This window comes from Neophocaena asiaeorientalis, unplaced genomic scaffold, assembly GCF_003031525.2.
Source record: "Neophocaena asiaeorientalis asiaeorientalis breed wild unplaced genomic scaffold, Neophocaena_asiaeorientalis_V1.1 scaffold401, whole genome shotgun sequence".
NCBI lineage: Eukaryota > Metazoa > Chordata > Mammalia > Artiodactyla > Phocoenidae > Neophocaena > Neophocaena asiaeorientalis.
Window position 1 is genome coordinate 438,511 of NW_020174937.1, and position 22,952 is coordinate 461,462.

The 22,952-nt window shown below is 38.7% G+C and overlaps 2 protein-coding genes across 4 annotated transcripts in view; one reads left to right on the forward strand and one right to left on the reverse strand.

The window, feature by feature from the left end:
• Positions 1–20,161, forward strand: part of ACAD11 (acyl-CoA dehydrogenase family member 11) — an 87,197-nt gene extending 67,036 nt beyond the window's left edge. The window contains exons 16-20 of one of the 3 annotated variants that reach the window (XR_003005518.1): positions 280–351; positions 1,229–1,383; positions 11,672–11,700; positions 16,881–16,997; positions 17,894–17,981. Coding sequence is in view for 2 of the 3 variants with exons in the window: in XM_024761677.1 (XP_024617445.1) it covers positions 280–351; positions 1,229–1,383; positions 16,881–16,997; positions 17,894–18,003; positions 18,908–19,022 (569 nt within the window). In the remaining variant the exon portion in view is untranslated. Of the gene's footprint in view, positions 1–279; positions 352–1,228; positions 1,384–11,671; positions 11,701–16,880; positions 16,998–17,893; positions 18,004–18,907 lie in introns of those variants that run through there. The other 2 variants (XM_024761677.1, XM_024761678.1) reach the window with 2 other exon arrangements.
• Positions 1–22,952, reverse strand: part of ACKR4 (atypical chemokine receptor 4) — a 44,006-nt gene that overhangs the window by 16,550 nt on the left and 4,504 nt on the right. The gene's annotated exons all lie outside the window — the stretch shown is intronic.

A 22,952-nucleotide genomic window follows, 5' to 3' on the forward strand; every position in this document is an offset into this window, starting at 1 on the left:
CGTCTTCCTTTTTCATAGCTCTACAACTTCAGAGAATGAGTTCAGAAACCTCTTGATGAAATGATATCTAAAATCTCTTAAAATTTCTAAAACAGTTGATAAGTTTTCTGGGCTACACAGTGCTGGGGGTTCAGGGCTCTGGTCTACCTAGGAATGTATGACATATGAGGCCTTTAAATTCCACTATCTTTGAGTAATTATATTTCAATAGATTAATTATCTGTGACTGTTTTATGGTCAATTCATTTTCTTTTGAAAATTTTATTCTCTATTTTATAGACAATTTCCATGGAGGACACTTTGAGATCCATTTTAATCAAGTGCGAGTTCCTGCCACCAATCTAATACTAGGTGAGATAAGTTTGGAAAAATGATTCTCTATTATTTTGTTTTAAAATATTTTCAGGTCTAAATCTGGAAAAGATACGAAGTATACCATAATTTAGATACGTTCCCCTCTTATTTACTCCATTTATAAAGGAAAATTTTTTCCTTTGGTGGATTTTCTTACATGGAATAATAAGTTTTTATTTAAGTATTTGATGTGGTGTCACATCAGTTGAAAACACAGCTAAATACAAAAGTTATACAATTCAGAGCAACACACTTTTTCCTAAAACGTGATCTTCAAGCCTCTACTTGTTTTACTAAAACCTCAGTACTTTCTGAATTCAAGTCATATACACATTAAAAGCATAAATAACTTTGAACACTGTATGCCTGGAATGGCTCCATCCTCTTGCTTGTTGGAATCCTACTCAACCTTCAGGGAACACCTCTGATGCCACCTCTTTCAGGAAGGTTCTTGTATTCCTCATCTCATCCACTCAACAAGCCCCTGATCCTGATGATGATGAACAGACAGCATCTCCCTCCTTTGCCTTTCTTGTCCCTCTCCATATCCCTTATCCCTAGCATCCTTGCCCCTCTTCTAGGTTCTAAACTCGGGTCTGTGTCTTATCTACATTTGTAACCATTGCAGCACTAACAACTTATGCAGAGTAGGTACTCAAAACACAGTTCTTAAATTTGATCCAAGTTTTTCATGATGGTTGTTTAAAATACATAGAAATCAAAGTTCCATAAAGGTATAGTGAACCTTATTACAGAACTGATTTTTTTCCTACTGGAATGCCATTTTTATTGAGGGCATCTCATTAGTTTCTCAGGATTTGTGTAAATAATAAAAGAAATAGGCTGTGGTCATGTTATCCTTTCTTTCTCACAGGTGAAGGTAGGGGATTTGAAATTGCCCAAGGCCGCCTTGGACCTGGCAGAATCCACCACTGTATGAGAACAATAGGTTTGGCTGAACGTGCTTTGCAGATCATGTGTGAACGGGCAAAACAAAGGGTGGCCTTTAAGAAGAAACTATATTCACATGTAAGGATAATTACTTATTTGAATTTATAGTAGCCCAATGCACTACACTAACCTTGAGCCAAAACAGCATTACTTGGTCAGCAAGAGATTTCCTCTGCATAAACAAGGAGAAAATATGTTTTCCACAAAACATATTTATGTCTGAATTTAAATATAGTCTGACCAGAGGTAGTTATCTTTATGAACGATTAAATAACTCTTTAAGTGCTTCAACACCTCAGCACACAGAGTGTGGACAATTCCTTCAACTTTCCCAGACTCTCATTCTCTAGAGAACCTCGTACAGTAGCCCTCTCTGTGGACATTGAGAGGGCTGTTGTAAGGAGGAAGGAAGCCTTGTCCTTTGGCTTTCTGGAAGGAATTAGGACAGATAAGTGGAGAAATATAGGAAAATAGCCTAAAACTCAGTGAAATAAGAGAGATATAAAAATGGAATGGACTGCTTTAAAAAGAAGTGAGATTCCTGTCAATGGAGAAATGCAAGTAGAAATGGGATCAGCATTTGGTGGGATGTTCATGATATTTTGAATTCTCATCTCTAAATTATGTACTACTGAGTCTGTTGTTTACAAAGTACAGTGAACAATATAGTTACATCTGGGCACTACAATCCAAATTAGACAATATTTATCAAGAGAAAAAGACGGTACTTCCCTGGTAGCGCAGTGGTTAAGAATCTGCATGCCAATGCAGGGGACACAAATTCGAGCCCTGGTCCGGGAAGATCCCACATGCCATGGAGCAATTAAGCCCATGTGCCACAACTACTGAGCCTGCGTTCTAGAGCCCACAAGCCACAGCTACTGAGCCTGTGAGCCACAACTACTGAAGCCCACGCACCTAGAGCCTGTGCTCTAAAACAAGAAAAGCCACTGCAATGAGAAGCCTGTGTGCTACAATGAAGAGTAGCCCCCGCTCGCTGCAACTAGAGAAAAACCCGCACATAGCAACGAAGACCCAATGCAGCTAAAAATAAATAATTGAATAAATTTATTTTTTAAAAAAAGAGGAAAAGACGCTATCATTTCAGACTTCCTTCCTTATAAGAAATGTTGAAGGGAGCTTTTAAGCTGAAATAGAAAACTTTTTAAGAGAAATGAGATATCCAAATCATCTCCCCAAAAGCCCTTCTAAATTTTAAGGAGGCAAGAAAAATTGTTATTAAATATTTAATACTTACGATTGCTAGCATGTAGTGTTAGGTCAAACTTGTAGTAATAAAATTGTATTCTAGAGAACCTCGCTAGACATGTTTGCTGGACATGTGTATTTTAGTACATTTTATAAGATTGTCACAAATGTACTTTACAACCCCTTGTAAAGTACATTTGTGACAATCATAAAAATTTTGCAGTATATTTTTTACCTTAAATTCCTATAGGCCTATAGGAATTCCTATGTTTGCTTTTTTATGAAATATTATTCAGCATATCTATGATTTAGTTGTAACATTGTTCTTATGGAAAAATAACAGCCTGCTTTATGGCACATACCTAGGAATAATTTATGGAAGAACCCCTTTAGTTAACTTTGAGAGCAAGGGTTCAGCTGTTAGGTGGGCACTGTTGGAAGAGGTAAGAAGATGTGAATGTTTGAGGCCATGGACACAACTCCACAACGCTGCTGGACTAAGAGCTAAAGAGTTGCTCATGGCATCAACTGTCACTTCTTACACTTTTCTCTTTTCAAGATTGCCTGGGAGGAGCTTCAAGATGGCAGAAGAGTAAGACATGGAGGTCACCATCCTCCCCACAAATACATCAAAAATACATCTACATGTGGAACAACTCCTACAGAACACCTACTAAATGCTGGCCGAAGACCTCAGACCTCCCAAAAGCCCAAAAACTCCCCACGTACCTGGGTAGGGCAAAAGAAAAAAGAAAAAACAGAGACAAAAGAATAGGGACGGGACCTGCACCAGTGGGAGGGAGCTGTGAAGGAGGAAAGGTTTCCACACACTAGCAAGCCCCTTCGTGAGCGGAGACTGCGGGTGTCAGAAGAGGAAACTTCGGAACCACAGAGGAGAGCGCAGCCACAGGGGTGCAGAGGGCAAAGCGGAGAGATTCCCACATGGAGGATTGGTGCCGATCAGCACTCACCAGCCCGAGAGGTTTGACTGCTCACCCGCCAGGGCGGGCAGGGCTGGGAGCTGAGGCTCGGGCTTCGGAGGTCAGATCCCAGGGAGAGGACTGGGGTTCGCTGCATGAACACAGCCTGAAGGGGCTAGTGCACCACAGCTAGCCAGGAGAGAGTCCAGGAAAAAGTCTGGAGCTGCCGAAGAGGCAAGAGACATTTTCTTGCCTCTTTGTTTTGTGGTGCACGAGGAGAGGGGATTAAGACCACCGACTAAATGAGCTCCAGAAACAGGTGCGTCAGCACAGACACCAGGGATGGGCATGAGACGCTAAAGCTGCTGCTGCCACCACCAAGAAGCCTGTGAGCAAGCACAGGTCACTATCCACACCTCCCCTCCCGGGAGCCTGTGCAGCCCGCCACTGCCAGGGTCCCGTGATCCAGGGACAACTTCCCCAGGAGAACACATGGCGCACCTCAGGCTGTTGCAACGTCACACCAGCCTCTGCCGCCGCAGGCTCACCCTGTGTTCCGTACCCCTCCCTCCCCCAGCCTGCGTGAGCCAGAGCCCCCTAATCAGCTGCCCCTTTAACCCCATCCTGTCTAAGCGAAGAACAGATGTCCTCAGGTGACCTACATGCAGAGGTGGGGCCAAATCCAAAGCTGAACCCCAGGAGCTGTGCGAACAAAGAAGAGAAAGGGAAATCTCTCCCAGCAGCCTCAGGAGCAGCGAATTAAATCTCCACAATCAACTTGATGTACCCTGCATCTCTGGAATTCCTGAATAGACAATGAATCATCCCAAAATTGAGGTGGTGGACTTCGGGAGCAATGATATATATATTTTTTTCCCTTTTCTCTTTTTGGGAGTGTGTATGTATATGTTTCTGTGTGTGATTTTGTCTGTATATCTTTGCTTTTACCATTTGTCCTAGGGTTCTATCTGTCCGGTTTTTGGTTTTTTTTTTTTTTTTCACTATAGTTTTTAGTGCTTGTTATCATTGGTGGATTTGTTTTTAGGTTTGGTTGCTCTCTTCTTTCTTTTTTTTTATTACTTAAATTTTTTTTTATTTTCAATAATTATTTTTTATTTTATTATTTTATTTATTTATTTTTCTTTCTTTCCTTTTTTCTCCCTTTTATTCTGAGCCATGTGGATGACAGGATCTTGCTGCTCCAGCCAGGTGTCAGGCCTGTGCCTCTGAGATGGGAGAGCTGAATCCAGGACATTGGTCCACTAGAGACCTCCCAGCTCCATGTAATATCAAATGGCGAAAATCTCCCAGAGATCTCCATCTCAGCGCCAAGACCCAACTCCACTCAACAACCAGCAAGCTACAGTGTTGGACACCCTATGCCAAACAACTAGCAAGACAGGAACAAAACCCTACCAATTAGCAGAGAGGCTGCCTAAAATCATGATAAGGTCACAGACACCACAAAACACACCACCAGAGGCAGACCTGCCCACCAGAAAGACAACATCCACCCTCATCCACCAGAACACAGCCAGTAGTCCCCTCCAACAGGAGCCTGACACAACCCACTGAACCAACCTTAGCCACTGGGGGCAGACAGCAAAAGCAACAGGAACTACGAACCTACAGCCTGTGAAAAGAACACCCCCAAACCCAGTAAGTTAAGCAAAATGAGAAGACAGAGAAATACATAGCAGATTAAGGAACAAGGTAAAAACACACCAGACCAAACAAATGAAGAGGAAATAGGCAGTCTACCTGAAAAACAATTCAGAATAATGATAGTAAAGATGATCCAAAATCTTGGAAATGGAATGGAGAAAATACAAGAAACATTTAACAAGGATCTAGAAGAACCTAAGAGCAAACAAACAATGATGAACAACACAATAAATGAAATTTAAAATTCTCTAGAAGGAATCAATAGCAGAATAACTGAGGCAAAAGAACGGATAAGTGACCTGGAAGATAATATAATGGTAATAACTACTGCAGAGCCGAATAAAGAAAAAAGAATGAAAAGAATTGAGGTCAGTCTCAGAGACCTCTGGGACAACATTAAACGCACCAACATTTGAATTATAGGGGTCCCAGAAGGAGAAGAGAAAAAGAAAGGGACTGAGAAAATATTTGAAGAGATTATAGTTGAAAATTCCCTAATATGGGAAAGGAAATAGTTAATCAAGTCCAGGAAGCACAGAGAGTCCCATACAGGATAAATCCAAGGAGAAATACACCAAGACACATATTAATCAAACTGTCAAAAATTAAATACAAAGAAAGCATAATAAAAGCAGCAAGGGAAAAACAACAAATAACATACAATGGAATCCCCATAAGGTTAACAGCTGATATTTCAGCAGAAACTCTGCAAGCCAGAAGGGAGTGGCAGTACATATTTAAAGTGATGAAAGGGAAAAACCTACAACCAAGATTACTCTACCCAGCAGGGATCTCATTCAGATTCGAAGGAGAACCTTTACTGACAAGCAAAAGCTAACATAACTCAGCACCACAAAACCAGCTTTATAACAAATGCTAAAGGAACTTCTCTAGGCAGGAAACTCAAGAGAAGGAAAAGACCTACAATAACAAACCCAAAACAATTAAGAAAATGGTAATAGGAACATATATATCGATAATTACTTTAAATGTAAATGGATTAAATGCTCCAACCAAAAGCCCTACACTGGCTGAAAGGATAGAAAAACAAAACCCTTATATATGCTGTGTACAAGAGACCCACTTCAGATCTAGGGACACATACAGACTGAAAGTGAGGGGATGGAAGAAGGTATTCCATGCAAATGAAAATCAACAGAAAGCTGGAGTAGCAATCCTCATATCAGACAAAATAGACTTTAAAATAAAGACTATTACAAGAGACAAAGAAGGACACTACATAATGATCAAGAGATCAATCCAAGAAGAAGATATAACAATTGTAAATATTTATGCACCCAACATAGGAGCCCCTCAATACATAAGGCAAATACTAACAGCCATAAAAGAGGAAATTGACAGTAACACAATCATAGTAGGGAACTTTAACACCCCACTTTCACCACAGATCATCCAAGATTAAAATAAATAAGGAAACACAAGCTTTAAATGATACATTAAACAAGATGCACTTAATTGATATTTATAGGACATTCCATCCAAAAACAACAGAACACACTTTCTTCTCAGCTTCTCATGGAATTTTCTCCAGGATGGATCATATCTTGGGTCACAAATCAAGCCTCAGGTAATTTAAGAAAATTGAAATCATATCAAGTATCTTTTCCTGCTACAACGTTATGAGACTAGATATCAATTATAGGAAAAGAGCTGTAAAAAATACAACACATGGAGGCTAAACAATACACTACTTAATAACCAAGAGATCACTGAAAAAATCAGACAGGAAATCAAATAATACCTAGAAACAAATGAAAATGAAAACAGATGACCCAAAACCTATGCAATGCAGCAAAAGCAGTTCTAAGAGGGAAGTTTATAGCAATACAATCCTGTCTTCAGAAACAAGAAACACCTCAAATAAACAACCTAACCTTACACCTAAAGCAATTAGAGAAAGAAGAACAAAAAAACCCTAAAGTTACCAGAAGGAAAGAAATCATAAATATCAGATCAGAAATAAATGAAGGAAACAATAGCAAAGATCAATAAAACTCAAAGTTGGTTCTTTGAGAAGATATACAAAATTGATAAACCATTAGCCAGACTCATCAAGAAAAAGAGGGAGAGGACTCAATAAAATTAGAAATGAAAAAGGAGAAGTAACTACTGACACTGCAGAGATACAAAGGATCATAAGTGATTACTACAAGCAACTCTATGCCAAAAAATGGACAACCTGGAAGAAATGGAAAAATTCTTAGAAAAGCACAACCTTCTGAGATTGAACCAGGAAGAAATAGAAATTTTAAATAGACAAATCACAAGCACTGAAATTTAAACTGTGATTAAAAGTCTTCCAACAAACAAAAACCCAGGATCAGATGGCTTCACAGGCGAATTCTATCAAACATTTAGAGAAGAGCTAACACCTTTCTTTCTCAAACTCTTCCAAACTATAGCAGAGAGATGAACACTCCCAAACTCATTCTACGAGGCCACCATAACCCTGATACCAAAACCAGACAGATGTCACAAAGAAAGAAAACTACAGAGGCCAATATCACTTGAACATGGATGCAAAAACTGTTTACACTAAGATCAGGAACAAGACAAGGTTGCCCACCCTCACCACTATTATTCAACATTGTTTTGGAAGTTTTAGCCACAGCAATCAGAGAAGAAAAGGAAATAGAAGGAATCCAAATCGGTAAAGAAGTAAAGCTGTCACTGTTTGCAGATGACATGATGCTATACATAGAGAATCCTAAAGATGTTACCAGAAAATTACTAGAGCTAATCAATGAATCTGGTAAAGTAGTGGGATACAATATTAATGCACAGAAATCTCTTGCATTCCTATACACTAATGATGAAATAATCTGAAAGTGAAATTAAGGAAACACTTCCATTTACCATTGCAACAAAAAGAATAAAATACCTAGGAATTGGGCTTCCTTGGATAGGAATAAACCTACCTAGGAGGCAAAAGAGCTGTATGCAGAAAAATATAAGACACTGATGAAAGAAATTAGAGATGATACAAATAGATGGAGAGATATACCATGTTCTTGGATTGGAAGAATCAGCATTGTGAAAATGACTATACTACCCAAAGCAATCTACAGATTCAATGCAATCCCTATCAAACTACCACTGGCATTTTTCACAGAACTAGGACAAAAAATTTCACAATTTGTATGGAAACACAAAGGACCCTGAATAGCCAAAGCAATCTTGAGTAAGAAAAACGGAGCTGGAGGAATCAGGCTCCCTGACTTCAGATTATATTACAAGCTACAGTAATCAAGACAGTATGGTACTGGCACAAAAACAGAAATATAGATCAATGGAACAGGATCCAAAGCCCAGAGATAAACCCATGCACATATGGTCACCTTATTTTTGATAAATGAAGCAAGATTATTCAATGGAGAAAAGACAGCCTCTTCAGTAAGTGGTGCTGGGAAAACTGGACAGCTACATGTAAAAGAATGAAATTAGGACACTCCTTAACACCACACACAAAAATAAACTCAAAATGGATTAAAGACCTAAATATAAGGCCAGACACTATAAGACTCTTAGAGGAAAACATAGGCAGAACACTCTATGACATAAATCACAGCAAGATCCTTTTAGGCCCACCTTCTAGAGAAATGGAAATAAAAACAAAACTAAACAAATGGTACTTAATGAAACTTAAAAGCTTTTGCACAGCAAAGGAAATCGTAAGACGAAAAGACAACCCTCAGAATGGGAGAAAATATTTGGAAATGAAGCAACTGACAAAGGATTAACCTCCAATTTTAGAAGAAGCTCGTGCAACTCAGTATGAAAAAAACAACCCCATCCAAAAATTGGCAGAACACCTAAATAGACATTTCTCCAAAGAAGACATACAGATGGCCAAGAAGCACATGAAAAGCTGCTCAACATCACTACTTATTAGAGAAATGCAAATCAAAACTACAATGAGGTATCACCTCACACCGGTTAGAATGGGCATCATCAGAAAATCTACAAACAATAAATGCTGGAGAGGGTGTGGAGAAAAGGGAACCCTCTGGCCCTGTTGGTGGGAATGTAAATTGATGCAGCCACTATGGAGAACAGTATGGAGGTTCCATAAAGAATAAAAATAGAATTACCATATGATCCAGCATTCCCTCTACTGGGCATATACCCAGAGTAAACCATAATTCAAAAAGACAGATGCATCCCAATGTTCATTGCAGTACTATTTACAATAGGCAGGTAATGGAAACAACCTAAATGCCCATTGACAGACGAATGGATAAAGAAGATGTGGTACATATATACAATGGAATATTACTCAGCCATAAAAAGGAATGAAATTGGGTCATTTGTTGAGACGTGAATGGATTTAGAGACTGTCACACAGAGTGAAGTAAGTCAGAAAGAGAAAAACAAATATCGTATATTAACACGCATATGTGGAACCTAGAAAAAATGGTACAGATGAACTGGTTTTCAGGGCAGAAATTGAGACACAGACGTAGAGAACAAACATATGGACACGAAGGCAGAAAGTGGCAGGGTTTGGGGGTGGAGGGGTGATGAATTTGGTGATTGGGATTGACATGTATACACTGATATGTATAAAATGGATGACTAATAAGAACCTGCTGTATAAAATATAAATAAAATTAAAAAAAAAAAAAGAAATAATACAGAGAGAAACCTTGTACCTTTGACCCAGTTTCCCCCAGTTGCAACATCTTATCAAACTATAATACATTATCAGAACCAAGATATTGTCATCAGTACAGTCAAGATACAGAACATTTCCATTACCACGGAGAGCCCTCATGTTGTCATTTTATAGCTGCACCCATTTCACTCTCACCCCTCCTTCCTCCTTAACTCCTGGCAACCACTAATCTGTTCTTCATCTTTATAATTTTGTCATTTCAGAAAAGAAATTATACAGTATTTAAACTTTTGGGGTTGTTTTTTTTCATTCAGCATAATTCTTTGGAGAGTTATCTAGGTTATATGTATTAGTAGCTGGCTTCTTTTTATTGCTGAGTAGTATTCCTTGGTGTGGATTATCACAGTTTAACTATTCACCTGTTGAGGGATATTTGGGTTTTTTTCAGTTTTGAGCTGTTACAAATAAAGCTGCTATAAACATTCAAGTATAGGTTTTAGCATAAACTTAAGTCTTTATTTCTCTGGTATAAATGCCTAAAAACGCAGTTGCTGGGTCATACGGTAGTTGCATGTTTAGTTTATTAAGAAACCACCAAACTGTCTTCCAGAATGACTATGCCATTTTTCATTCTCACCAGCTGTGTATGAGTGATCCAGTTTCTTAGTAGAACATTATGTATAATGTTGGCTGTAGATTTTTGGAGATGTTCTTTGTTAAGTTGAATTACCCTCTGTAACTAGTTTTCTGAGAGTTTTTATCATGAATGAATGTTGAATTTTGTCAAATGATTTTTCTGCATTAATTTGTATGACCATGTGATTTTTTTTCAGCTTGTTAATATGATGGAGTACATTGATCGATTTTCAATACTAAACTGCCTTTGCATCCTTAGAATAAACCCTACTTTGTCATTATGTATAATTCTTTTTATTTTTTTTGAAAGTTTTATTTATTGTTAAAATTTACTATTTATTTTGGCTGCGCCAGGTCTTAGTTGTGGCATGCGTGATCTTTGGTTGCAGCATGTGGACTCTCTTAGTTGTGGCACGTGGGTTCTTAGTTGAAGCATGCAGACTTCTTAGTTGTGGCATGCGAACTCTTAGTTGCTGCATGCATGCATGCGGGATCTAGTTCCCCGACCAGGGATTGATCATGGGCCCCCTGCATTGGGAGCACAGAATCTAACCCACTGGCCAACCAGGGAAGTCCCGAGAGTTATGTTTTACTTGGTGGAAATTTTTAGGACTTCAAGCCTGAGAGACAGCATCTCAAGTAACCCTGAGAGAACTGTTCCTAGGAAGGAGCCAGGATATATAGGAGTTTTGCAACAAAGGGCAGGTAGTCTGAACATCAAAAGATTATTGTTAATTAAAGAAAACCAGATTGTCTAGATTTATGTTAATTCTTCTTTAGACATTTGGTAGAGTTCTCCAATGAAACCATTTGGGCCTGGAGATTTGGTCTGGGGGTAGTTTTTAATTTACAGTTCAGTTTCCTTAATAGTTATAGGGTTATTCACATTATCTATTTTATATTGAATGAATTGTGGTGGTTTGTATTTTTTGAGGAAGTGATCCATTTTGTCTAAGCTGTCAATTTTATGTGTTTAGAGTTGTTCATAATATTCTCCTGTTATCCTATGTCTTCAGTGATACCCTGTTTCATTACTCAAATTAGTTATTTGTACCTTCCTTTTCCTTTGTCTGTCTTGTTAGAGGTCTGTCAATTTTACTGGTCTTTTCAAAGAATATATATTAATTATTAATATATAAAATTATGCAATATAATAATTGATATGACTTAACATTAACAAGATCTTTGTTTCATTGATTTTCTCTATTTTTTGTTTTGTTTTCAATTTTATTGATTTCTGCTATTTATCATATCCTTTCTTTTGCTTTCTTCAGACTTATATTTTGCTCTTTTTTTCTAGGTTCTTGGTGCGGTAGCAAGGGTATTGATGTAAGACATTTCCTCTTTTCTAATCTATGTGTTTAGTGCTGTAAATTTTCCTCTCAACACGGCTTTACCTGTATTCCACAAATTTTTATGTATTGTATTTTCATATTAATCCCATCAGTGTATTTTTCAATTTTCCTTGAGATCCTCTTTTTAAAATTTTTTAAATTAATTAATTTGTTTATTTTAATGCTATTCTTTAAAAAAATTTTTTGGTCTATTTTCTCTCTGTGGTTCAGATTGGGAAATTGCTATTGTCCTGTCTTCCAGTTCATTGATTTGTCCCTTTGTTCCCTCCATTCTGCTGTTGAGCCCATCCACTGAGCTTTTTATTTAAATGGTTATATTTTTCAGTTACAAAATATCCATTTTTTTCTTCTTTATTTCTTCTTAGTAATTTCATTACTAAGACTTAAGTTCCTTTGCTGAGGCTTTCTGTTTTCTCATTAGTTTCAGTTGTGTTTCTATTTACTGATTGAAGCATTTTTATCATAGTTGCTTTAAAATCTTTGTCAGAAATTATAACATTTCTGTTATCTCAGAGTTGTCATCATCATAAATTTTGAGACTTCCTGGGTTTTGGCATGACAAATGATTTTTTGTTAAAACCTAGACATTTTCATATTATGTTATGAGATTCTGGATCTTATTTAAACTTTCTATTTTAGCTGGGTTTCTCTGACACTGCTCTGTTAGAGGAAGGGGTTGCACCTCATTACTGCCAGGCAGAGGTAGGTAGAAGTACAGCTTCCCACTCAGCCTCCACTGATAGCTGAGGAAAGGGGTGCATTCTCATCACTGAGTGGTCCCCAATGACATCATAGAGGGGAGGGAACTTGTTCCTGGTGTTGCTCCTTACTTGACACTCTCTGTCTGATACCACCCTGGCAAGGGTGTTGAGGTACCTCATCTTAGCACTCACAAGGGTGGAAGTCTGTGCTGGCATGAGTAGGAGTGGGGCCAGTGCTTTTTTTTTTTAGTATTGGCTTGGGTAGAGTGGTTATTCTCTAAGTTTTCTGTCTTTCTAGCTGCCCCTTCTCAATCCTTCAGCTAAAGACAGTATTTGTTGAGGCTGTTCTTCATTTGATTTTTGTCTGTGCTCATTGGTATTTCCAGGTTGCTGGCTTCTTCAGCTCCAAGTCTGGGATATATGAGACAAAGAGGAAACGGAGGGAACTTACTACCATGTTGTTCTGTTCCCAAAGTCCCTGGCCAGTCTGGCTTCTTTCAGAGTCTTCTTGTGTTTGTTCTATGGATGATGCCCAAGATTTTAGTTGTACTTTGCAGGAGGAATAGGGAAAAGTACATCTATTCCATCTTCCTGGAAATAGAAGTCTTTGGAAATACCAATTTCATAATTTGTGCAAGTATTCTATAAACCACAATGTGGAGTTCTCTGGGAAAACCTGAACTGGAGAATAGGGACTGGTGCTGAAGCTGAGGTAGAGTCTGCTCCACTCTAGATCTGGGGCTTAGGAAACACACACTCAGGCATGTATACAGAGCACATAAATTTAGCAGCTTAGATGAAATGGATCAATTCCTCAAAAGCCACAAAATACCAAAACTCACTGAATGTGAAATAGATAACCTGAATGGTTCTACAACTATTAAAGAAGCTGAATACACAGTTTAAAATATCCTGAGAAAAGAAATCTTCAGGCCCAAATGGTTTCACTGGTAAATTCTGCTAAACAGTTAAAGAAGAAATAACACAAATTCTACACAATCTCTTCCAGAAAAACAAAGAGGAGGAAGCACGTACCAACTCATTTATGAGACCAGAATTACACTAATCCAAAACCAGACAAGAACAAACTACAGGCCAGTATAGATGCAAAAACCTAACAAATGTAATCCAGCAATATGTAAAAAGGACAACCAAGTGAGGTTTATCCCAGGAATGCAAGGCTGATTTATATTCGAATATCAATCATTAAGAAAATTAATCATTGTAATGTGCCATATTAACAGCCTAGAAAAGAAAAACCACATGATCATATCGATTGATAGAAAAAGGCACTTGACAAAATTCAGCATCTATTCATGATAAAACTCTCAGCATACTAGAGGTAGAAAGGAATTTATTTAACCTGAAACAGAGCATCTAAAAATTCTACAGCCAACATCGTACTTAATAATGAAAGACTGAATGTTTTCATTCCCAAGATTGGGAACAAAGCAAGGATGTTTACTCTCACCACTGCTCTTTTTTTTTTAACACTTTTAAAATGTTTGTTTATTTATTTATTTTTAGCTGTGTTGGGTCTTCATTGCTGCACGCAGGCTTTCTCTAGTTGGGGCGAGCCGGGGCTACTCTTCATTGCAGTGCACGGACTGCTCATTGCGGTGGCTTCTCTTGTTGCGGAGCATGGGCTCTAGGTGCGCAAGCTTCAGTAGTTGTGGTACATGGGCTCCGTAGTTGTGGCTCACAGGCTGTAGAGCATAAGCTCAGTAGTTTTGGCACACAGGCTTAGTTGCTCAGCATCATGTGGGATCTTCCCGGACCAGGGCTCGAACACATGTCCCCTGCATTGGCAGGTGGATTCTTAACCACTGTGCCACCAGGGAAGTCCCATCACCACTGCTCCTTATCATCATAGAGGAAGTCTTAGCCATTGTGGTGAGACAAGAAAAAGAAATAAAGTGCATAGTTGGGGGAAAAAATAAATAAAGCTGCCCCTCTTTGTAAACATGATTGTGTAGAAAATCCTTAGAAATCTACCAAACAAATCAAAACAATCCTCCTAGAACTAATAATAAGTGACTTTAGCAAAGTCATAGGATTGAATCAACACATAAAATTAATTTTATTTCTGTATACTACCAGTGAACAATCGGAAGCTGAAATTTTTAAAATACCATTTACAATAGACTAAGAAAGGAAATAGGTACAAATCTAACCAAACATGTATAGAATCTAGATGCTAAAAATTATAAAAGTGTAAAAGAAACCAAAAGAAGCCTAAATAAATACAGAGAAATACTGTGTTCATGGATTGGAAGGCTAACATAGTAAAGATGTCAGCTATTCTCAAATTGATCTATAGATTTAATGTTCCAATCAGAATCCCAGGACAACATTTTTGTAGATATAAGCAAGTTGATCCTAGAATTTATATGGAAATACAGAGAAACTAAAATAATAAAACAGTTTGAAAAAGAAGAGTAAAGTTGGAAGAATCACAGTATCTGATTGAAGACTTACCATAAGCTATGACAATCAAAACAGTGTGGTATAAGGAGAGACACATAGGTCTTTGGAACAGAATAGCAGGTCTAGAAATAGACTCATAAAAACATGGGTCAATTGACTTTTTTATATAGGTGAAAATATCACGAAGATAAAAGTCTCCTGACCCGGTATTAGGCAAAATGTTCTTAGACATGCACCAAAAACATGACACATAAGGAAAAATTGACAAATTGTACTTCATTAAAATTGAACACTTTGGCACTATGAAAGTCACTATTAAGAGAATGAAAAAAGCTATGGACTGGGAGAAAGTATTTGCAAATTGCCTATCTAACAAATGACTGAATAATGAACTCTAATCCCAGCTCTCTAAGCCCACTTAAAAAATGGGCAAATGACTTGAACAGACTTGCCACCAAACACAATTTATAAATGGCAAATAAACACATCGAGAGGTGACCGATATCATCAGCAATTGGGGAAATGCAAATTAAAACCACCATGAGATATCTCTACACATTGTTTAAATGGCTAAAATTTTAAAATACTGATGATAGCAAGTGTTGATGGTTTGAAGAGTAACTGGAACTCATATACTGCTGGTGGAATGCAAAATGGTACAGTCACTCTGGAAAACTGACGGCTTCTTACAAGTATTTACCACATGACCTAACAATTCCACTCCTGGTATTTGCTTTAAAAAAATAAAAAGGTATGTTCACACAGAAACCCATATACAGATATTTACAGAAGCTCTGTTAATAATTCACCAAAAACTGGAAACAACCCAACTGTCCTTCAACAGGTGAATGGAAAAACAAATCGTGTTACATCCCTACAATGGAATACTACTCAGTGATAAAGAGGAATGGACAGGTGATACACAGAACAATTCGGATGAAATTCAATGGAATTATGCTGAGTGAAGGAAGCCGGCCTCTAAAGAATACATGCTAAATGATTCCATTTATATGACATTCTGGAAAAGGCAACAGTATAATAACTGAGAACCATTCAGTAGTTGCTAGAGGGCAGAAGTAGGGTTAAAAAGGGGCAGCATAAGGGAGTTTTTGGGGGGAGATGAAACTGTTCTGTATCTTGATTGTGGTTATACCAGTATACACGTGTTAAAATTCATAGAACTGTTCACCAAAGAAAAAGTTCATGTTTACTAAATAAATAATAGTAATAACACAACAAAGGATGCTGGACCATTCTAACACTGAAATTATCTTAGGAATTATCTAGATTGTCTATAAGAAGGTCCACCACCTTACATTTAACCAAGTGTCAATGGTAGTGTGCAGTTAGCATTCAGAAGGGCCAGTAAGGAGTGTCTTGGCAATAAGACAATTGCTTAGTTAGCCATCTTAACTTTAGACACCAGGATATCCAAAATAAATTATTTTTCTTAGCAAATAAAGTTTTTTCTAAAATCCACCAATGTTACCTGCAGCATTCCATGGGTATGTGGCTGGCTGGTTATTTCAAACAAATTAACTCTTCCATTTAAAAATATATAGAGGACTTCCCCGGTGGCGCAGTGGTTAAGAATCTGCCTGCCAATGCAGGGAACATGGGTTCGAGCCCTGGTCCGGGAAGATCCCACATGTCGTGGAGCAACTAATCCCATGCGCCACAACTACTGAGCCTGCGTGCCACAACTACTGAAGCCCGCATGCCTAGAGCCTGTGCTCTGCAACAAGAGAGGCCACCACAATGAGAAGCCCACGCACCACAACGAACAGTAGCCCCCACTCACCGCAACTAGAGAAAGCCCGCATGCAGCAATTAAGACCCATCGCAGCCAAAGATTAAATAAATAAATATATTTATTTAAAATATATAATAAAAATATATAGAGTAAGGCTTGAGAACAGTCCTTGGCGTAGAGGATGTTTTCACCAAACTACCAGTCTGTGTTACATGTGGACCTCAGACACCAGCTTATCTCCTCCTTCTTCTGCTGCCCTTTGCTCCCATGCAGGAGGTGGTGGCTCACTGGATCGCTGAAAGCCGCATTGCCATTGAGGAGATCCGCTTGTTGACCTTGAAAGCTGCCCATAGCATTGATACTCTGGGCAGCTCTGGTGCTAAGAAGGAGGTGAGGCCCCTTGGACCACCATCTGCCAAGCCTTCACCAAGAAGTTTGTCCCACTCTTTGGGCATTCCAGGTTTCATGGTGCCTTGAGGGCACTCAGAATATCAGAAGCTTCCATGTGATTTTGGTTTAAAAATTATAAATGTATAATTTATACATTTATACAATCACCCTTGCTAGTTTTCCTTTCACTGGGCTGCTTTAGGGAATGATTTTCAGGATGCAGAATATCTTCAGCTTTCTTGAGATGCAGCAAGAGAAGGCAGAGAAAGTAGAGAAATACCAAACTTTATACTGACTTGGAATTGTACCCGGTATGTTACTTTCTGCTAACCTCTTGACCTTGGGCAAAGTATGTGACCTGTCTGCCTATGGCCTAGGGTTCTAGCGAAGACTGACCAAGTTGATACAGAATGCAGAGCACTGTGCTGCCACATAGAAATGTTTCATAGAAGACACCTCTCGTCCCCTGCCTTCTTATGTTTCTGGCTTATTTGGAATAAGAACACGATCGTTTAATTATAAAAGCAATGAAATTGCCAAAGGAAAACTGATTATCGAAGACTTTTTAACTCTTTATGATCCCTAAGGTGATGAATGTCACTTATCAGTTGCCTGAAATCCTTTCAGAAACAAGACAATACAAGTAATAAATAAGTTAATAAAATGTGATTTGGAAGAGATATCTCTTTCCAAAAGGTCTCTGTTGACTGGAATATGTCCGTTAGCTGCATTAGTGGATCTTTGTTGGCTTTCATCAAAGATTGTGTTTCAGTGGTGTGTGTATGTGGGAAAGTTCCCTTGTTTCTTTTCACAAAGAAAATACAGATTATATCAAATTCTATCACATTGTGTATTGTCTAAGAAAGGAACATTCTTTTTATATCTTGTTTATGTAGATTGCAATGATTAAAGTGGCTGCCCCTCGGGCCGTCTGCAAAATTATTGACCAGGCCATCCAAGTGTGTGGAGGTGCTGGCGTTTCCCACGAATACCCTCTGGCTAACATGTGAGTAGATGTCATTTAATCACCATCTACATTTGATGGGCTTGGAGTTAAATCTACAGATGGCTTGATACTAACTGTTTATGAAGAAAATAAAAATAGCTAACTTACTTTAAAGCATAATTGAAGGCTAACTGAGGCAATATAGGTATTTTACTATAGAGCTCAGTACCAATAAATAGTTTTATGATTACAATTGTCATTTCACTCATTCATGTTCACTTTTACACTGAGAAGATGCACTGAGGGTTCCTGGGCTGTAAATAACTCATGGGGGTTCACCCTGGAACAGGAAGGAGAGGAGAGGAGCAGAGCAAGGCTTAGGTATGCACTTAGGACACTTTACCACCCATACCCAGAGGCCGTGACCAGACTGCGGCAGTGCATGCCAGCCACCACCTCATGTCCACATGTGCTTGCTGGGATCAAGAAGGAATACTCTCCACTGCCCATCACCACCGGGCATGGTGCCACCTTCTCTCTCACACTGGAGATAAGAGTCTGGTGCCCCATCAGTTTCCCCCATCAATTTTTAATAAGAAAGAACTAAATATATAGTACTATATATTTATAGTATATAAGTGTTATATATTCTTCATGGCCTGTGGATTACCTAAGATATCTCCTAGTTCTAGCAAATACTAGTACCTACAGCAAACCAAGACTGAGATTAAGCCCACTGCACTGTGCCATTTAAGATTCCACTCCCAAGGTGAGGACTTGAAAATGGCATTTCACAAGCCCTTGGGCTGACTTTCCTTGATTTTCCCTGTGCAATTTTTCTTATCACTGCCTTGGCGAGATTTCAAACACTAATAATCTTGGCTTAGAATCAGAGTGACTGATGTTAAAGCACCAGGTTCCTCTTTGCTAAGTCCTGCCATCCCTGCTCTTTGTGTTTTTGCAGGTATGCCCTAACGCGAACTTTGCGCTTAGCAGATGGGCCCGATGAAGTTCACCTCTCAGCAGTCGCAAAAATGGAGCTGTGGGACCAAGCCAGAAGCCTGAGGGCCAAGGTGTAGAATTCATCGGCTCCAGCATTTGTATCTCATTCAGCTTTTGCAGCAGTTTAAGCACAGGATTAATTACTCACTTCGGTAAAGATTTGAGCATCTGTTTTAATCAATGGGTTTTGTCATTTCAAGGGTCACACTTAAAATTTTATAATTTCAAGGGTTTCAGTGAAAAAGGAAATTTCATAGCTGTTGTCATTCAGTCTAACACCTAAGTGTATAGCATTTATTTTTTAAAGGCTCCTCTTGTAAAGAAATCATGAAATCAATTGGAGAACTAAAGCATAGCGTAAAAATATTTTCACTTCTTTACTTTCAGGAATTGTTCCACTTAAATAAATATTCAAGGAATATTTAATCACTACTTTGTAAAAAATATTGTGGGATCCCCTTTTTAACATGGGTTTTAGGGGCTGGTTTAACACTTTGTGGTAATGTTTGCACTGGAGAAGGATGGATGACTGATTGGGTCATTTTAGAGTTTGTATTGCTATAAGCCTCTTCATAATTCAACAGGAAGCATTTATACATAAAAGCTGATTGTTACTAGAAGACATGGCATCTTATGAGAAAATATAATTAAGAAAAATTTTAATTATGTATAAAATGTTGATGCTAACAGTGGATAGTTTAACCTACAAGAAAGTTATGCAGTTTTGAGAGGAGATTAAAGACAGTGTTCTCTGAACACCATTCTGTTAATAGCAACACCCTAAGCCAACATCCTTGGGGCACTTTAAGTCAGCACTGCCAAGGACTGCAGCCCAGGCCATGTTGTAAGTCTTGAGCACCTGAACTGTGGTCAGCATAACTGAGGAACTGAATTTTTGATTTTTTTTAATTTTAATTAATCCAAATATAGATTCTCAACTCAGTTACTGGAAAACTTTTAAGTATGCTTGGAATAACTTGGGTATGTGAATTGTCTTTTGCAAATGTAAATTGTATGAAATCTAAATACAGAGCAAGTATTTTGAATGAAAATTTAACATCCAAATTAAGAAAGTATACAATATATACCAGATTTTGAAGACTCAGTATGAAAAAAAAATTAAATGTCTCATTAATACTATTTTAGTATTGATTACATGCTGAAATGGTAATACTTTGGATATATTGAGTTAAATAAAATATATTATTTAAATTAATTTTACCTGTTTCTTGTTACATTTTTAGTTTGTGGAATTGGAATAGTTACTGGCACATTTTTTTTTTTTTTTTTTTTTTTTTTTTTTTTTTAGCGGACTCTCAACCACTGCGCCACCAGGGAAGCCTGGCAAATTTTTTTTAATTTTCAAATGAAAGTATTTTGAGTTTGGAAAACTTTAAAACTGTTTTATTAGAAAGCATACACATCACATGAATTTATTGATGCGTAGAGATTATTTCAATCATTATTTAAATGTCATCTTGGAGTGGGGTTAGGGCCAGACATTTACAAAGCCCATGTCATTTGGGCTTTGTAAACATTTGCCTTTGAGCCTTAACCTCGCTGCACCTTGTATTTCTTTTTGTACGTTGGGATTAACTTTTAAACCTAGAAGACCCATATCTACTGAGGGCTTGTGTGGGAATCACTGAAGCCATATAGAAGCACTTTGATACTTGTGAACCACAATAAAGTACTTTATAAGGCCTCCTTATTTAAAGTGGATAAAATCTTATAACCCAAGCTGGTCAACCTTATTACTAGTTTTAAAAGCTGTGACTTAGGAGAAATCAGGATTGTTTCTGAACAATTAGAATTAAAAGTTATATCTGGTAGTTGTAATTTTGTGATAATTTTTTCCTCTTTGAGAAAAACTGGCTGTGTTGGTGGTTGATTCATTTCAGTTGATCTGTTTTTATCTTATGTCTGTCACATCCACAGCCATCCCCCCATGTGATCCATATTCACCTCTCTCACCTACCTTTAATTTATTCAGATAAAATCATGTTAAAAAAGAGTAGTAAAAGTTGTTGAAACGAAAAATTCCAGTCTCCAAAGTATAAAGTAAGATCAAGGGAACTATGCCTCAGTCACAGTGAGTGAATGACTGTAAACATGGGAGTGGCAGGGCCATTTCTGGGGTCTCCTCAGGCTGTCACTGCGGCTCACTCTGAGCAGTCCACCCAGGACAATCAGCCCGGTTTTGCCAGGAATTTGAACCCACACAGCTGTAAAATGAGAAGTAGCCCTTCAGGGTGACCCCACGCGGGAAGGCAGGAAGAAGGGGAGAGCTCACCAGTCAGGGCTTTACCCAAGATTTGCGATGTGGGCAGCAGCAGGAGAGGAGGGGCTGTGGCTGCCCGACAGGAAGTCACCATAAAGCTCTACACATAAGCAGTCACAGAAGGTGTAGCAGTGCTTATCCAAGGGAGCAGCCAGTTAAGGATCTCTGGGAGTTGACGTTCTAACCTTTTAAGAACACACAAGAGAAATTTCAGCTGATCACGGAAGAGCTGATTTCCTCATCAACCTGTTTACAAGGCTTCCCCCAGGTCCATGTCACTCCAGCTCTTCCCACAACTCTGGTCTACTTACATGTTATAGGCATGTGTGCATTTTGTCGAAGAAAATTGAAGTGGGTGACAGCAGCAAAGACCAATAGTAGCATGTAGGTGATTCAATAGATGATAGGCTGCACAAGGCTTGCAGACAAATACATCTCCCGTTTTTCTTGAATTAAGCTACAACAGTTGCTGGGAAATTCAGAACAAGGCACTTCTCACCCAGGCTTCTGAAGGATTTAAATTAGTAAAGTTCTTAAATAAAGGATATTATAAAAATGAAATGTATTTAAGAAAATGACTGCTATGAACAAATGCTTGATTTCAGTCAAGCCAGGTAGCCTCAGCCAGACCTCTCTTTTTCCCAGGCGCCTGATGAACCCTCCCCAACAAGCAGAGTGGAAGGGGTGCAGGCCAAGCAGTGGGCCTCCTGTTAGCACTTGGGACCAATGTTTGTCTGTTGCACCTATTTCCCCACTCTCCCTTTGCCTGGATTACTGTGGTAGTCTTCTAACTGGGCTTCAAATCTGTTCTCATAGCGGCCAGCCTGAACCTCTCAAAATGCTGCAGTGGCTTTCCATCTCACTAGGAATAAAACCCTAACCCTCACCTTGGCTGACAAAGATCCACTTGAGCTTGTCCCCAGTACCTCTCTGCGCTCACCCACCTGCCTCCCTCCAAACAGCCTCTGGACTGTGCTTCCAAGAGACCAGACCACGACAGCTGGGCCTCGGAGTCTTGGCTCTCACTCTTTTCTCTGCCTGGGAAGACCTACCCTGAGATTACCAGATGCCTGCTCCTAAGTCACCTTGTCGAAAGGTCCTTTCCTGAGCACTTGTTCTGAACCAGCACCACCTGCTGAAACTCTCCAGCCTCTTTACCTGCCATTCTTTTCACAGCACTTATCACTTGACATATCTACTTATTTATGGTCTGTCTTCTCACTAGAGTCCACTTTTTTTGTGTACTGGAACCATGCCTGGCTGGTATGCACTCAAAAAAAAGTATGAATGAATGAATTCATGTGCATGGATGCGCTCCTTGTCCCTGATTTGCAATTGGCTAGAGGGCAAATCATTTACTTATAGGTCTGCAAACAGAACAGAGCAGAAGCCTGAGCACCAGCCCATGAGCACAGTGGTTGGACAACAGACCCAGAGTGGGTTATGGGTAACTGGAGAAACACTGGGGCTGAAAAGGGATATTAGTGCCCCAGAAGTGGGGTGCGCACAGCAGTTTGGACAGATCAGTTGATGAAATAGGTGTTTAATGAGTATTTTAACAATTCAGAGAATGCATGTTTACTTTTTAAAATTTTCTTGATGGGGAATGCAGCCTAAGCAGCCAGAGTGCTGTGATCAGCTCGAGGTACAGAGGGAAGTCAGAGTAACTAAGAAAAACAAAACCACATTCAGTGATTGTTAGAATTTTCCAAATAATATTCTGGGA